General features: G+C 41.4%; 2 protein-coding genes across 5 annotated transcripts in view; both read right to left on the reverse strand.

Annotated features, from left to right (window-relative positions):
* LOC123961427 (zona pellucida sperm-binding protein 3-like) overlaps positions 1-16,391 on the reverse strand; it is a gene marked incomplete in the record, with an annotated part of 791,580 nt that overhangs the window by 654,322 nt on the left and 120,867 nt on the right.
* magi2b (membrane associated guanylate kinase, WW and PDZ domain containing 2b) overlaps positions 1-16,391 on the reverse strand; it is an 86,562-nt gene that overhangs the window by 54,056 nt on the left and 16,115 nt on the right. For 2 of the 4 annotated variants that reach the window (XM_046036796.1, XM_046036795.1), the window contains exon 2: positions 5,360-5,476. In XM_046036796.1, the coding sequence (XP_045892752.1) occupies positions 5,360-5,476 (117 nt within the window). Of the gene's footprint in view, positions 1-5,359; positions 5,477-5,662; positions 5,726-16,391 lie in introns of those variants that run through there. The other 2 variants (XM_046036797.1, XM_046036798.1) reach the window with 2 other exon arrangements.

Consider the following 16,391-nt stretch of genomic DNA (forward strand, 5'->3'; position numbering starts at 1 on the left):
AACGAAGGAGTGGCTTCACAACAACTCCGTGGCTGTTCTTGAATGGCCCAGCCAGAGCCCTGACTTAAACCCAATTGAGCATCTCTGGAGAGACCTGAAAATGGCTGTCCACCAACGTTTACCATCCAACCTGACAGAACTGGAGAGGATCTGCAAGGAGGAATGGCAGAGGATACCCAAATCCAGATGTGAAAAACTTGTTGCATCTTTCCCAAAACGACTCATGGCTGTATTAGATCAAAAGGGTGCTTCTACTAAATACTGAGCAAAGGGTCTGAATACTTATGACCATGTGATATTTCAGTTTTTCTTTTTTAATAAATTTGCAAAAATTTCTACATTTCTGTTTTTTTCTGTCAAGATGGGGTGCTGAGTGTACATTACTGAGAAATAAAATGAACTTTTTTGATTTTTGGAAAATGGCTGCAATGAAACAAAGAGTGAAAAATTTAAAGGGGTCTGAATACTTTCCGTACCCACTGTATATACATGTATATTCATATGTAAACACAGTGTGTTTTTGCGCCTACACACAGATATCAATCTGCCACAGAAACACACACACAAGAAATATTTTCTTTATCATATCATCCAACTTCACTATTCTTATCTTGACAATCATCCTCAAATAACTGTCATCACTCCTCTTCCTCCCCTAACATAATCATCATTCACAAAATTAGGGTTGATGCCCACTCACATCTATAAACGCAACGACAGAATCAGCAATCTAAAAAAGGATTTAACAGTGGATAACTAATATGAATGTGGTCCAACTACAAGAACGACAAAATAAAAAATAAACCTACATTCCTGGTTAGATTTCAGAACACATTTTTGGATGCAAAAATCAATTTTTTTTTTCAGCCAGTCAAATTAAAGATCAAACACAGATGGAGGTGGGAGAATTTGGTAGCTCATTGCAGTGACAACTTCCTTTGCTGAGGAAGTCATCACAGATGAATGGCCTGAATGTTCGTTTGGAGATTTTGTCCCTGTGTGTTTTTGTAGTAAGTATCCATCTATTGCACATTTTCAATAGCATAATGAATGACATAAGTCTAACTTTGCTACATTGGCTAGCTACCATGTTTTCTGAGGCAAAAGGTCGTACAAGTGTGAATGCACTAATGACTGAGAGGAAAGCAGAGAAAACTGAAATCTAATGCTTCAACTGGCAGACACACATTGACCAGTTGTACTCAGGTTCCTGTTTTCACTGCTTTTTTCCAACTCTTGAAAGCAATTTATGCTGAAGTTTACATCTATAAAGAAGGACAATAAATGTTTTTTAACAAGTTGACAATTCCTTTTTTATTGCTGGCAAACATTTTTCAAATCCCAGTTTACACTTTCAATACTCTTCACACAATAGAACATCAGCACTTTAAAAAAAACCAAACACACTTTCTGAGCCAAAGTTATGAAATTATTCATTTAACTTTAACTAAAGCTCAAACACCAGCATCAGTGCAGTGTGTGTATTTACACAGACAAATCTGCAAATGGTTGTGTTTCAAAAAATCTTCACACAGAGAAAAACAAAGGTAATAGAAAACGGAGCAGAAAAACTGCTCAATAAAGTAACTGTATGTATATAAATTGACCAATCACATCATATCCCAATCTTAGATTAATAAGATTCCTTCCAGGTCTACAAGGGCCTCCATTTTCTTCCTTTAATAGGCAGAAGAGATCTTTGAAATCTTTCTGGAGATGGACACCATCTGTTTCTACCGACTGAATTAAGTGTACTTAATACAGTGCTGCACTGTATCAAGTTGTAACTGTGTTTTCCTTTTTGAATATATTATGCATATATATTGGATGTACCATTATTTTTGTACTGCAAAATAAAATGTTGAAAAATATAACAAGACATACAGAATATCTTTAGGTTGAAATGTTGTTGGGAATAAAACAAATGCTGACAGCATTCTGGCACTTTTTGATCCTTGTTTTGTCAAGCTGTATGATTGTGCAGAGAGCGGTATGAAGCATTTTGCAGGACTTCTTCTTCTTGCATAAAGAAACTGCATAAATTCTGTGCATTAAAATATCCCGCATACATCAGGGTTAAAAGGTGTCATTTACCACATATTTCCTCACATCATCACGATAGCCATCTTCATTACTGCTATCATTGTCAGCGGCGTCCGTCAGCCCTATTACCATCCTAAGAATCCTGGCCATGTTCCTCATCAACATCTTTATCTGCTCCTCCTCTGTAGTCTCCAGAGGAGGATTCCCTGTCGGACGTGGCAAAGCTGCAGGGGCAGCATGCATCCAGAGCAGTGGATGTGAAGTGACAGAAGCTGCATGTATTTATAGGCTATCTGAGTAGAGAAACGTGCCGCTCACTGTTTAAGCTATTTATAGAGCTTTTTACTGATGCCTCTGAGTAGAGTGGAGGGGAGGATATGGTTCTCCAGGGAATAACTTACGAGGCCGCCTCATTTCTCACTCTACCCCCATTCAGTGCACGTATGCCCTTCTACTCCCCATGTCTCTGCTCACCCCTCCATCTTCTTCCCATCTTCTTGCATCGACTGGCGCCTTCTCAATTTCCATCCTCTCTACGCTCTTCTTCCCTCCCCGTCTCTCTACTGCTGATTTCCCTTTTCTTCACCACCTCTCCTCCTGTCCTCTCCCCTTTTTTCCATCTTCCCACAGAGCCTCTTAGCTCATGTCCACATCTATCATCCCCCTCCCTGTTTACTGTACCCTCACCTCTCTGCTTCTTCTTCCTCTACTTTTCCAGATCCTCTCACTTCTTTAGCCCCATGTCCCTCTCAGCTCCACTCATGTCAAAGAGGCTCTCACACTGTTCGTGTGCAGAGAGCAGAACCATCTAAAACTCATTCCCTAAATTCTCTAAACAGCAGGTGCTCCGGCAGAAGCTCAGATTAATTTTTGACCACTCTCAAGTGGTCAAGTGATCCCTGTAAATGAAGTGAAATAGTGCCAGTAAATTTCTAAACTCAAAGGCTTGAGAGGTAAGACTATCAAACAGTGATGATCTTATCAAATGTTTCAATTTGTAAACTATGATGCCTGTCTGAAGTAGTATTCCTCTGACATCCCTCCCAGCACCTCCTCAGCCTATTTATTCCTTCTGCTTAATACTTTTTGCAAGTATCAATTCACTCTTGAACAATCTGGTTTATCTCTTTTATTTTCATATCTGCAATTACTGTTAGTCCCCATCCAAGTGAAAATGTGTGTATGTCCTTAAAGTGGCAGGCCTACTAATGTTTGGCATGTGTGCTTGTTGGAGTGTGAATGCATGTGAAAAAGAAACCTGCAAATAAGTAAATATTCACATACAAACACAACAGCAAACACAAATATACACACACAGGTAGCAACATGTGAATAAAGTTATTATTATCAAATGGCAAATCACATTCAATTCATTATTTTGGGGTGGAGAATGGCCAATCCTTGAGCCAAGTGATGTAACAAGATGCAGGAGTTGATGTCAACATGTGAGCCTTCTAGCTATATGAACAAACACACACACACACACACACACACACACACACACACACACACACACACAACTCCTCCCACGTCCTTCAGTGTGACAGCATGTTGTGATGCAAAGTGGCGTCTGCTTGTCAAGCTGACAGACTCGCACTGACAGCATGGTCAGAGTGCTGTAGACATGGGAGAAAAACACTGATTTTATAACGCTCCAAACCACAACAACAAACAGCCTGCCGGGCAAGAGCAGCGCAGCACTAAGGAATAAAGGACCATCATCCCTGTTTTTTAGGCGTCTGATGCTGTGTCACTCTGATGGTTGAGCAACGCCTGCTTGTGTGTGTCTCAGACTGCCAGGAAGTCCTGCAGCGAATATATATGAAACATCCTCACATGCAGTAGAGATGACCTGCTGACCAAAGGCAAATTAAATCAGGTCGGTGAAATTAAGACGACTTTGCGGAATCACTGCAATATCGTATGTATTTAAATGTAATTCAAATTTTCAGCATATGATTAAAATATGCCCCTCAACGGGTCTGAAGTGTGCGAGGACCTGCAGTGCTGAACCCCAGCCAGTCCCCGTCACCTCAGGCGTCACCCTACCAGTCTGCCCTTCACTGCACTATTACACAGCCAACAGGCTGAGAAAGGTCAGAAAAAAAGGAAAGGGAGAGTAGACCGTCAGGAGTTAAAATTGAAAGGGACAGAAAATGTGATAGAGTGAGGTGGTGACCAAAAGAAATCAAAGAGGCAGAGAAGGAGGGAGAGGCAGGGGGAACATAAGAGAGAGCAGGGAGAAGGGAGAGAGGGAGGAGAGTAAAAAAGAGAGGGAGGGAGCGGCTCAGGAACTGTGCAGCTGTGGGAGCGTATTAAACAATCACCTCTGTGTCAGCGGCTCAACACACCAGCAGAGGACATCAAGTAGAGTAGAAGCACGCAGCCAACGCAAAAACAACTATCACTGACGTCAAATCCTAGCTATGCCTTCTCATGCTTCTGTACCAGAATCAGTCTGTTCACAAAAAGCCAAAAGACCGGTTTATTCAACAACAACCTTTGCTTTCAAAACACCCAGACAGCAGGTTATTAACAGAGGATACTGAAACATGTAAGGCAAGCACAAAGCCCTTCAACAAACACTATATCACAGTGCACCGAGCTGCATGAATGTGTAGTCTGCAGAGTCAGGCCTCAGAGCGGCTTCAGTCTCCAGAGAAGCTGATTCACAAGCTGCTTGGTGTATTGACAGCAGGCGGAGCTGCCGGGGAAAGGCATCCCCTTAATGTCAATCACGGCAATGACATAGTCCACCTACAGGCAACAGGCACAATGTTCACACACGTCCACATGCAACCCACAGACATGAAGTGTCTGTGTGAGGATCAGTGTGCCTGGCATTTAAAGTCTCTCACATACAGATAAAACATACATCTTCCCAGTGTATCCAAGAGAGTGACGTGTTGTTATCTTTGTATATCTGTGTGTGTGTGTGTGTGTTGTGCGTGTCTAGCGTGTGCTGAAGGGGGTAGGGCGTCAAGGCAACGCAAGCCTCGAGACAAGAGGGTGGTTGCCGTGGAAACCTCGGGCTGAGAGCTCAGCAGCCGGACGAGTGAGGGAAAAGAGGGAGCGATAGACGGCAAGAGACGGAGAGAAAGAACGTGTGTGATGAAAAAATGCAAGGGCAATGCAGAGGGCAAGGAGGGAAAGCTAAAACAGAGAAAGAGAACAAAATAGAGCTGGAGGAGGAGGAGGATCTATCTAAGAAAGAGAGAGACAATGAAAAAGACAATGACAGACACACAGTGAGGCAGAGGAGAAGATCAAAGAACAGTGAAGGAAAGAGTGATGGAAGCAGATGATGTGGACTCACAGGGAACTGTGCGGAGGTAGAGGTTGTCTCTGATGATCTGCTGGTGGTCGTGGTCCACTGAGCCCTTGGAGAAGCGCAGGTTGAGGTAGTGCCGCAAATCCTTGTCAACCACCCCTCCTGAACACAAACACAGGAAGAAAGAGATTAAAGCTTGCTGTCATTTGAAAATCAATCGATAATCAATCGCGACTGATCGCAAGTAACACTATATTGGAAACAATTGAAAGGATTTCACAACACTGGAAGATCAAGCAGTCTGCCCAGTAGGCCATTACACATTCATGCTGAGCAACCAAACTTTACCCACAGAACTTTTAAATTCTAGTGGAGATCCCAAAGAAAAGATACTAAATATGTCAGGCTGAGTTTTGGGGAAATGTATGTAAAATGAATGCCCAAGAATTCTAGAATATTTCAGTTTGATGGAATGGTGCAGCCATAAAAAAAATCCATCATAAATATGTTTCTCGGTCTAAACATTATATTGCTTCGACAAAGAGCTGGAACAAGCTGATAGAGAAAGTACAGTACATTTAACAACCTTAAACGTCCTTAAAAGGGGTAAAACTCTACGTTTAGAATGTCAAACAATATGTGGTTGAATCAAAATGGCTTAATCAGATTGAAAACTTGCATTGATTTTCAAACCACAGCAAAACAGCAGAGGCTACTACACATTCAGAAGTAAACACACACAGACAGACCCACACACAGATCATGCTAACTGTGTAAATCAGCGATCCCCTTGGGGCTAAATGTGCGGTGTCAGCAGGTTGGGTGACAAAGGCCTACAGAGGACAGACGCTCACACCCCCTCATCTCTGCTGATAATTTGCCGTACAAGCTGTCTTCCTTCACATTAAGTCAATAAAGTGAACCACAGTCAAATAAATGACAAATCTAAGTGAAGGCAGAAGACTAAGAGCAGGCCAACATATCTGTGCTGCACACAGACTGCATGATAATGTCCATGAATAGTTTCTCCTCCCTTCATCCCAAACCAAAGAAACCCAGGAGGACGAGAGGAGGAGAACTTATTCTCCACACAACATTTGGTATGCAAGACTATCACATCCGACAGCAGGAGGGATGAGGTTACATGCCATGCATTTACAAATGGAAAACATGTCTTCTCACTCATGCATACTCTAGTGACCTCCTGCTTAATTGACTTGACAGCGTTCAGCCTACCGGTTGAGATTTATGCAGCGCCTAACCGTCAAAGAGAACATACAGCTTACTGTCGAAGAGGAAATCCTTTACATGGGCTCACACTGCACAGACTGTGCAGATACCTGTATGTATGTTGCTGATACAGGTGACTCTGCGATGATGAATCCTTTCGGAACAACATCTTATGTAAACTGACACCATTTTAGCGAGGCTATGAAGCACTGTGAATTGCTTCAAAAACAGCAAGGCGAGAGGAGAGGAGAGGAGAGGAGAGGAGAGGAGAGGAGAGGAGAGGAGAGAGCCGCAAAACAAAGGAAGACAGGATGAAATCCTCACTAACATTATTAGAACTGTAGCAGTTTTCAGATGGGTAGACATCATATCATATAGCTATGTATTCTGGCATAGGCCATATCTTTGACATGCTTAGACTCTGACACATATTTATACATGCCCACCAACAGACACACACACACATAAATATATATACATATAGAGATAGAGAGACAGAGTGAAGAGAAAGGCAGTGCAGACCAGGCACCTCATATGCAGCTAGCCCAGATGTTGATCAAAGCAGTCCTTTCTCCACAGGTATACATCCACAGACAGCCTGTCCTCCCAGGCGTCCTCTAGCCTTGCAACCAACCACTGCACATCTTCTGCTTCCTCGGTGAAGCCTCACTGTCCTCCCTAGCGTCTCTGCTTTTCCAGCACACACACAGCACAGGGCTGCAGCCAATTTTAATCCCAGAAAAGAAGACAAGGATGAGGGGGAAGGGAGACGCAGAGAGATGCGGCGAGATGGAGAGAGACGACGACCGTCGGGAGAAAAGAGAGGAGAAGGAGATGTGCCAGTGGGAAGCCGGGCTCCAAACCAGCGGATTGGCCAGACGGCTTCCACAGTCCTGTAGCAGCCCCTATCTGCTGCTGCTTTTACTGCACTGGAGTGCATTTGTGTGGTGAGTGTTTGTGTGTGCATGAGACTGAGAGAGACCGAGAGAGACACTGAGCAAGAGTAGGAAACAAATGTTTGTGTGCGAATGCATCTGTAGATGTGTGTCTGCATTTCTGAGTGTGTGTGTGTGTGTGTGTGTGTGTGTGTGTGTGTGTGCGCGCGAGTACACCCAGATGCTCCCTGACATTCCTCAAATACTCTGCGTCTCGCCCACCAGATGCTCTCCCTGTTTGACCTTGTGTAAACGTCACTGACTAGAGAGAAATACTGTTTAAAGCAGCAGCAGCAGCATATGTCACACTGAGGTTACACACACACTCACACGCGCACCGCTGATGAGCTCACAGCTGCAGACGCCAGTGAAGATGCCTTGAGCGCCGTGTTGGGCAAGGTTTGGTTTTAAATACAAGAAATAAACAGACACCAACACAGAAACACACACCCATGATATGAGTACTCATGTCAGACACCAGCTGAGCGTGGAGGAGCATGGGTTTATTTAGAGATGCTGTATTGGAATAACAGCAAATTTAGCAACCTCAGAGTTAAACTTCATGTTCTAAACATCACTGTCAACTTGCTATGTGGCTGGTTGCATCAACAAAGCAGGAGGAATTCTGGGGAATTTCAATAATTTCATATATTTCCAAATATTGTAGCACTTCAAGGGGAAAAAAGATGACAGCCACAATCAATCACAAATTCATCAAGGCAGACAGACAGCAATTAGTGAAGCTTCTGCTCAGTCAAGCATTACATTAGTCCATACAGGTCAGTCTATCAACTGGCCAGTCAGCTTATCCAAAAAAATTAATAAAAAACAACAAAAACAAACCCCACTTCAACACGGTGGTCCATTCAAGCTGCCAGCTCCACATTCCTCCCTGCAGCAGCTGCTAAATACAAACTGCTGTTACTGGTGGAGCTGCTGGCACTCCCTCAACCACGGCAGCTTCAACAGTTTTAATCAACAAATTGCAATGGTACTCTGGATCTCTATGGGCTTGTCCATTTGTATGTTTAATATGTCAAAGTAGTATGTGTGTTCTCTGTTACTGCTAGGTGAATTAACTGTTCTCCCGTTGAATGTTTAGCATGCTGCTTGGATCCATGTGTAGAGAAAGAAGCCAAGTCTGTACAATACAAACAACTGTGTGACTGTTTGGGCAACAAAAGGTTCTGTCTGCATGACAGTGAACATCAGGCCACATCTGGTGAGCACGTTTAACCAGGTATTTTACCAATGGTAGGCTGGGAATCAACAAGAAGTCAGAGAGAGAGATGTATGTGTGGTTAGTGGCATACACAATTTAATCTAATGCCTTTGTTGCTTAGCAACACAAAATAAGCAGATTTGTTTACACAGCTGACTTCCCGAACACACCATGGCTATACTGCAGCAACACTCCTGTGTTTGAAAGTAAATTATTTCATCATACTGTTACTGTGATTTGAGTACATTTACATGGAAAAACAATACTGTGCTTTAAAATGCCAACATACTAAAATCATTGGATTTTTGGGGAAAAAAATTACCCTCAATTGATAGAATACAGTATAGCTGAGAGGCAGGGTCACATGAAACAGAGGTCCTGCTATACTTGAATGAAGGACACTGTTCATGAGACATGCATCATGCCACCACAATGGCCCCAAATCAGCAGATTTTTTGAACAGGATGTTGATGGACATTTTTGTCCCACAATGCACTATAACTCACAAATGCAACTCTGCCATTTCAAATCCTAACAATAGCTATTTGTTATGGATAAGGATTCATTTAAAATATGTTTTTTAAATGTGAATAAAACTAGATCTGAAGTGTCACCTGGATATTTGTTGCATAACAAAATGGTGGCGTGTTCATTTCTTGCCCACTTACACTCAAGATATTGAACTATGAAGATATACTTTGTAGCTGGGACACTCTCATCAGTAAATCTAGGATCTAATTAGTTTGACTAGGTTAGTTATGCTCTTCAACTTAATAATTGATATTTTATTACCTTAACAGTAAGCAAATGTTCATGTGGGCCCAACAGCAGGCCTTCTCTAACAAGGGGCTGTTCTTCCACTAATGTCAGTGGCGTAAATACAAACAAAACCAGGAACCCACATGCTTGATCTGGTATTTATAAGACTTCAGTAAAGAGCCTACAGTTGATTTCACTTATGATTGCTTGTTTACTCAGAAACAAGTAGATCTGACATGGACTTCCATCACTGTTACCTATTGTTGCTGTGGCACTCAGACTCTCTCTGAGCAGCCAGGCCAACAGTGCTTCCATCCCCTCTCAAAAGGTAATGCAGCTGGCTTTTCACCTATTACACAGCAACCACATATTCAGAGGAGATTTCCTTCAATTTTTACATTTTAATTTCCTTGATTTTTGGGGCTGCACAATTAATCTAAATATAATATTGCAGTATGGCCAAGTGCAATATCCAAATTACAGACGCTTAATTTAAAATGTGTGACAAAACAGCATTATAGTGTATGCGCTAAGTACCATAGCGCTGCAGAGATGCCTCGGCCTACAAATCCTGTTCTCCAGATGTAAGAAAACATGTTTGTTTGGTACAGACCCCAACATATGTCACATCATGATTTGCGATGTGATTTTTTTTTAACTTGTCATGCTTTATTTTTGTTTCATCTGAACTGCAGACTCAGCATAAATTTAAGTTGATGTTGATATTTTTCACATTTTTCCATTGTTAAATATCTGTGTGTGATCAACTCATTACCTTTTAGCTAGTTCATGATTTAGCTGACTGTAGATTTCCAACAAGTGGTGTATGGATTTTTAAGGTTGCACTGACAATTGTGTGATAAAAACAATATCATTAGAGCTTAGCATGTGGTCATCCTCTAATTGAAATTAATCTGAACTGCAAACACACATATAAAATCTAAACTTAACAGATATTATACTTAACCTATCTTAAAGGGGTCACTTATAGTTTCAGTGTCCTCTATTGCAACCATTACGTTTCCAAGCGTGTGCGCATGCTTGAACTATTTAGCAAGCCAAAACAGAGTGCAGACTGCAAACACACTGCAGACAGCATCATTACACATGCTGGAAAGCTAATGCTCAGGTAAACACGTAATTTTCAGCTATTGTATTAATGCTTGTTACATTCGTTAGCTTGCAGGCTTTTAAATAACTATTTGGGTATCTTTCACCTGAGAGGCTCAGCAATGTCAGCACAGCCAAATTTATTCGATGAAAACAAAACAGTGAGCTTGACTGAATATTATAAATGAGATTGTTGCCACACTTTTGAATAACAGTTAGTCAGACCATAGTATGTAGTGTTACTATGCTGAATGGGTCTGCAAATGTGTCTGCATGAGACACAATATCGCAATCTAACGTGAAAGATAAATAGATAGTACATAGTAGTGGGACGTGTAACTTTAGACAGATGATAAATCACATAAAAAAAATACTATTTAGAATTATTTTTGTATTCATTTCATATATCATTGTAGTTTACCTTGTCATTACAGTTTACCATTGTTTATTTCAGCATAGCTTAAAACTGTTACATCATTCCCTACAGGTTAAAATCAACATTTTGACATAATACTGGTACATAGAATAGTAATATGGTTCGCGTTAGCTGGTGAAGTAATGTGGTGAGCCATACAACTGTAATGTTCTGCAACGAAGAACGTTAGCAACTGGTCAGTGTTAGCTAACGTTAACATCTAACGTGAGCCAGCTACAAGCTCACAATACATTTCACCTGACTTGAAGTATTGTCAGCTTACCTGTCCAACAGGATGGCACAAGTCAACTCTGGGTCAGTTTTGACCTGTGTTTTCGCCCAACGTCGATCTGATTCTTATTTGGCCTGATGGGCTTCAGCACATAAAACTTTTTTGTTGTTTTCTATCCTATTTGTAGAGTTTGTTTTGGAGTATGTGTTGTGCTGGGGTAGTTTTATGGTCTTAGCAGACTCCATTTCATTAGCTGGCTGATGTCAGTGTTGAGTCCAGAATCAGCAGCTAAAAGGCACGGGAGCACGCATGAATGTCACACCCTACGTTTAATCCTAAACTTAAGACCAACGCCAAAAAAATTTGCAATTTGATCCTCACACAGGCATTAGCTGTGTGAGGATCAAATTCCTAATTTTTCTTCCCTTATTTAAACAATAAACATCTTTGCAGAGTGGCTCATCTTTCCATTCATTTATATGGAAGAAGGAGGGGCGGATTGGATATCGGGAATTTCGGGAACATTCCCGGTTTTCAGGAGTTTTAATATTTTATTTATGTTTCTTATGTTCACCTTTCAATGAACCCCCGACCGTGCCGGCCAACCGGTCAGCTGCAGCTAACGCTGTCTGTGTCTATCAGACTGGGCCAAAGTAATACTTTCAAAATTGAGGGGGGATACGAGCTGCCCCTTCCAACATGACCGATCCTCATTTTTGCTGAAATCTCACTGGCTCAACGGCGCCGATCAAAGGAGTTTACTTTCCAGCTGGGAGTTCTCAATACGTTTTGTCGGGGCTGAACTCAGCCCAGGGTTGTGTGACAATCACAACAGAGCAGGTAAATATGTCGAAAAGAAAGAAAGAGGAAAAAGAAACGTGTCGTGCCGAAACAATAAGAATTAAGAAAAGATTTTTGGCACAAGAGGCAGCTAAATGCGCCAAATTAACTGACCTCTTCCTTGGTGGAAAGGACCCAGCACAAGCACTGATAAGTAATGCTATTATAACCTGAGATTATATATATGTATGCATTTATGTATAGGCATATATGCTATATTATATATTTATATATATTATAAAAAACAGTTGAAGGAAGAAGTACAAGGACGAGGAAGAGAAGCAGCAGGACAATGGAACCAGAAACAGTGACAGGTTACAGGGGCAGTGTGCAGGGCTGGCTAGGCAATCATATTATGCACAGATAGAATTAGAGAATGGATTATTGTTAGTTATATTTAGTACTTATGTTCTTCTCATGCATATGTAGCTGTGTAATTAGTGCAAGCAGAGTCAGGGTCCAGCACAGTGGAAGCTGAGCCAGAGATAGACCTACTCAGAGCTGAAGATGAGGGCTTTACACATACACACACTGCTCATTTTTATGAGACTGCATTGTAGTTTCTGAGTATATTGAACTATTTTAGCATTCTGACTGACTCAGGCTTATCTAGCTTGGTCTTGTTCAGTGCAGTGGTGCCTGCCTTGCCTATACAAACTTAAGAGGCAGGTGTCATAAAAAGTTTCTTGAAGGTTTTGAAATTGATGCAAAAAATTTTAGGGGAATGTTTTTACTATTTGTAGGAGCTTGTTTGTTATTTCACCGTTTTAATTATACTTCATTCTCCACCTTATTGAATCTGCCTCCTTCAGTTCTCTGAACACTCACAGACCTAATGTACCTCTGCTGAAAACATGTCAGTACCCCGCTGCTTTCGGTCTCTCCCTGGTAACTTTTGTTATGTCATTTCACTTTGATATCACTGATGTTGTTGTTGAATGTGATATGAGGATGGGCAGCAGGATTTTAAAAATTAACATTAAATAGCGTGTGGATGAAGAGTCTCCCCAGTGAGACTGTGTGTGTTTACGCACGTGCCACAGCAACATAAATAATAAATAATTAAAAATCTCCTGACACGGCGACAGGATCGGTCGGGATCTAATGTTAATTCATGTTCTATGTTCTTCTACACATCCAAAAGCTCTCACATACAGTCCAGTTTCAAACAGCTGTTTGGAGTAAAGCAGATGTCCTCCTGATCAATCCTGAGCTCCATCAGAGTCTAAACATGGATTATAGAAGCTGAAAGTTGAATTTGGTTTCTTCTGTCTGTCCTGACAAGTTTATTACTGCAGTTTTTTTCTTTTTTGTCCTACGATATTTGCTGTTACGTTACTGCACGGATGGAGACGTTTAACTGACTGACAGCAGCCTCTTTAATCATCGAAGCAAATCGTTAAAGATAAGATAAGTAGGTTACATCAATATAACAAACAAGAAAGAAGTTGCCTTGAAAGCTTCAGGGACTGGTGGACACGTGGTAAAATGTCCATGCAGATGCTGGTCTCTAAATCTGATAAAATAATTAGTTGGTGGGGGGCGGGTGGATGAATTAGCCTATGCCTATAGGCATGAGTTCCGTTAATGTCCGAGCCACACCAATTCGGCTGCTATAATCGTGACAAAACAGAGCAAAGAGCTGCTGAAGTCATATTATTAGGCTGTAATATCAACCAGAGCATTTAGACCTGATCTGTGTCATGTTATAATAATAGTGCCCATGTAGTCTGCACACATCATTCCAACAGTCCTGTGATGACAGTTTTAATTTGGCTATATGTGATAAATGTTACTGTGTCATTTTGTAAAGGGACTGATGATGAAACACTCATCTCATCAAGCTGAGGGCTGAAATTAACTCCTGTTTACAGGCAAAAGGCGCACCCAAAAAGTAGTAGCTTACTGTGTAGCCTACTGAATGATTATGCCGCTGTAATCTAATGACGGCTCATCGTTAAATGCCTGTTTCCTCGACTCCTCTCTCCTCGCGTCTCCTCCTCGACTCCTCGAGCTCGCATCTTGGGTGGGAGGGACTAAGATGCGCCGCGAGGAGTCGAGGATTGAGGAGTCAAGGAGGCAGAAATTTGGGAAATTAGAAAGGCTCTGTGTGAGTAGACGGCTGCGTACAGACGCACAGGGAAGGGAGGGGCTGCGCGGTGAGAGAGAGAGAGAGAGAGAGAGGAGCAAACGCTGGAAGGACTTTACAGAAACAGTAATTAACTCAACATCAAACTATATAGGTATAAACGGTATTGTTTAATTTTATATCTCTTTTGGAATTATATCGTTATACCTAATAACACCGATATACCGCCCAACCCTACTTGATAATAATACAACTTTTTAAATTAATCCTGCCCTCAATGCCCCCAGTAGGACAAGATCACACTCCAACACCTGTCACTTATCTTGATTATTTTGAGTCATCTTCCTAGAAACAGCATCTAGCCTGAGGCCGACCTGCTGTTCTTTCTATTTTAACACACATAGTGAGGTAAGGCACAATGTTTAATCATAATAGTCTATTTCGACACAGCATTTACCTCCTGCACTGTATATGGGTTTATATTTGGGCTGGGCTGAGATTGTTTTATTGTTTGGTCTGGTCTGCAGTGTTTTCTTCTATGTTTATATTGCTTATAATTGTTTGTGTATTTTATATTGTTTTTATGTCTTTGTCTGTGGATTTTTGCTTGGTGTCATCAATGCATTTCAGTTTCCTATGAGTTCAGTGCCTGGCTGCAAGGCAGACTTACTTTGACACATAGCTGAAGCTGAGGTTTTTGCAGCTGCAACTAATAATTACTTATCATCAATTAATGTGACGATTATTTTCCCAATAAATTGATTAATCATGCAGTCTATAAAATGCCCATCACAGTAGGCTGAGAGAGGAGGGAAGCAGAGTTGTGCGACATTGATTCTCTAAGTTTCTCTCCTCACAAGTAAGTAAAGTATGCATTTAACCCATCCCTCAAGGGAGCAGTGGGCAGTAGTGATGTGCGGATCGATCCTAAAGTATCGATATTTCTGATACCAACGTTTCCTGCTCTTGGATCGATACTCATATAAAAGGATCGAAATCTAAACTCATTTGGAGTCATTTGGAGTGAGTGTGTGTTTTATTATAAGTATCTAACTGTCACCAGGATGGTCTAATTATACTCTGTTGATAGGAACTACTTTTCCTTCTGCCTGTCAAAATCATGCTTGCGCTACAGCTCTGTGAAGGACCTTTTTTGAAGTGAGAAGCCCTTTACATTTCCCGCTATTGAATACTGACTCTGGCTGACTGTAAAAACAGTCAGGTCTGGCTGTATTTTAGCTGTGAAGGTAATAATATTGCTCTGTGTGATGTGTGTGCAAAGACAGTGAAATACTTTGGCTACACCGCAAACATCGCTAAACATCTGAGATTAAGTCTGTCACAATAATAAGATGATGTTATGAAGCGTCAGTTCTGAGCAGGATATTTTTATTATAATTAAAGAATATGACAGTAGTTTGATGTCTTGTCATTATGCAGCTATTATTTTGAATTGGTAAGGCTACAGCCTACACCTTATTTCTCTCATAAATACAGAAATGGGAGGGGGAGGTCACATTAAACTAGAAATAAAATATGTAAAAAGTATTGGTATCGGCAATACCAGCCTGGGTATTACTTGGTATTGGATCGGATAGGAACTAAGTGGTATCGCACATCACTAGTGGGCAGCCGCTGTGCAGCACCCGAGTACCAACTCCAGATCTTTACCATTGTCTGGTCAATAACACTGACTGGAGAACCTAACATGTTTTTTGGTGGTGGTGGGGAAAACCGGAGCACACACGGGGAGAACACACAAACTCCACACAGAAAGGCCGGGGCAACCGGGGTTTGAACCATCGACCTTCTTGCTGTGAGGCCACAGTGCTATCCACCAAGAGCGCACACTGGCATGCAAACTCAGACTCTTACTGTATATGCACACACTAAACACGAGGCAAAATGTTCACACATGCATGCAAACAAAACCTCAAATAGAGCCACACAGTGAGATGGTGCAACATCATCTTGAAGTTGGCTAGACTCTCAATTAGTGGTTGACCGATACAGGTTTTTCAATGAACAATGTCATTGCGATATTTAGAGACTAGACAGGGCAGTATTATGCCAATGTCAAAACAAAGGAAAGTCATGTATAATTCCATTATTACATTCAGAGTACAATCTAATAGTTATCTCAGCCAGTAACGTGTTGTATTAGATGGAGTTTTTGTTAATTATTGAAATAGAAAAACACATTTGGTTGTGCTGTAGGTTTCAGAACATGACCAGTGTGTAAGGG

Source organism: Micropterus dolomieu, linkage group LG22 (assembly GCF_021292245.1).
Source record: "Micropterus dolomieu isolate WLL.071019.BEF.003 ecotype Adirondacks linkage group LG22, ASM2129224v1, whole genome shotgun sequence".
Classification (NCBI taxonomy): domain Eukaryota; kingdom Metazoa; phylum Chordata; class Actinopteri; order Centrarchiformes; family Centrarchidae; genus Micropterus; species Micropterus dolomieu.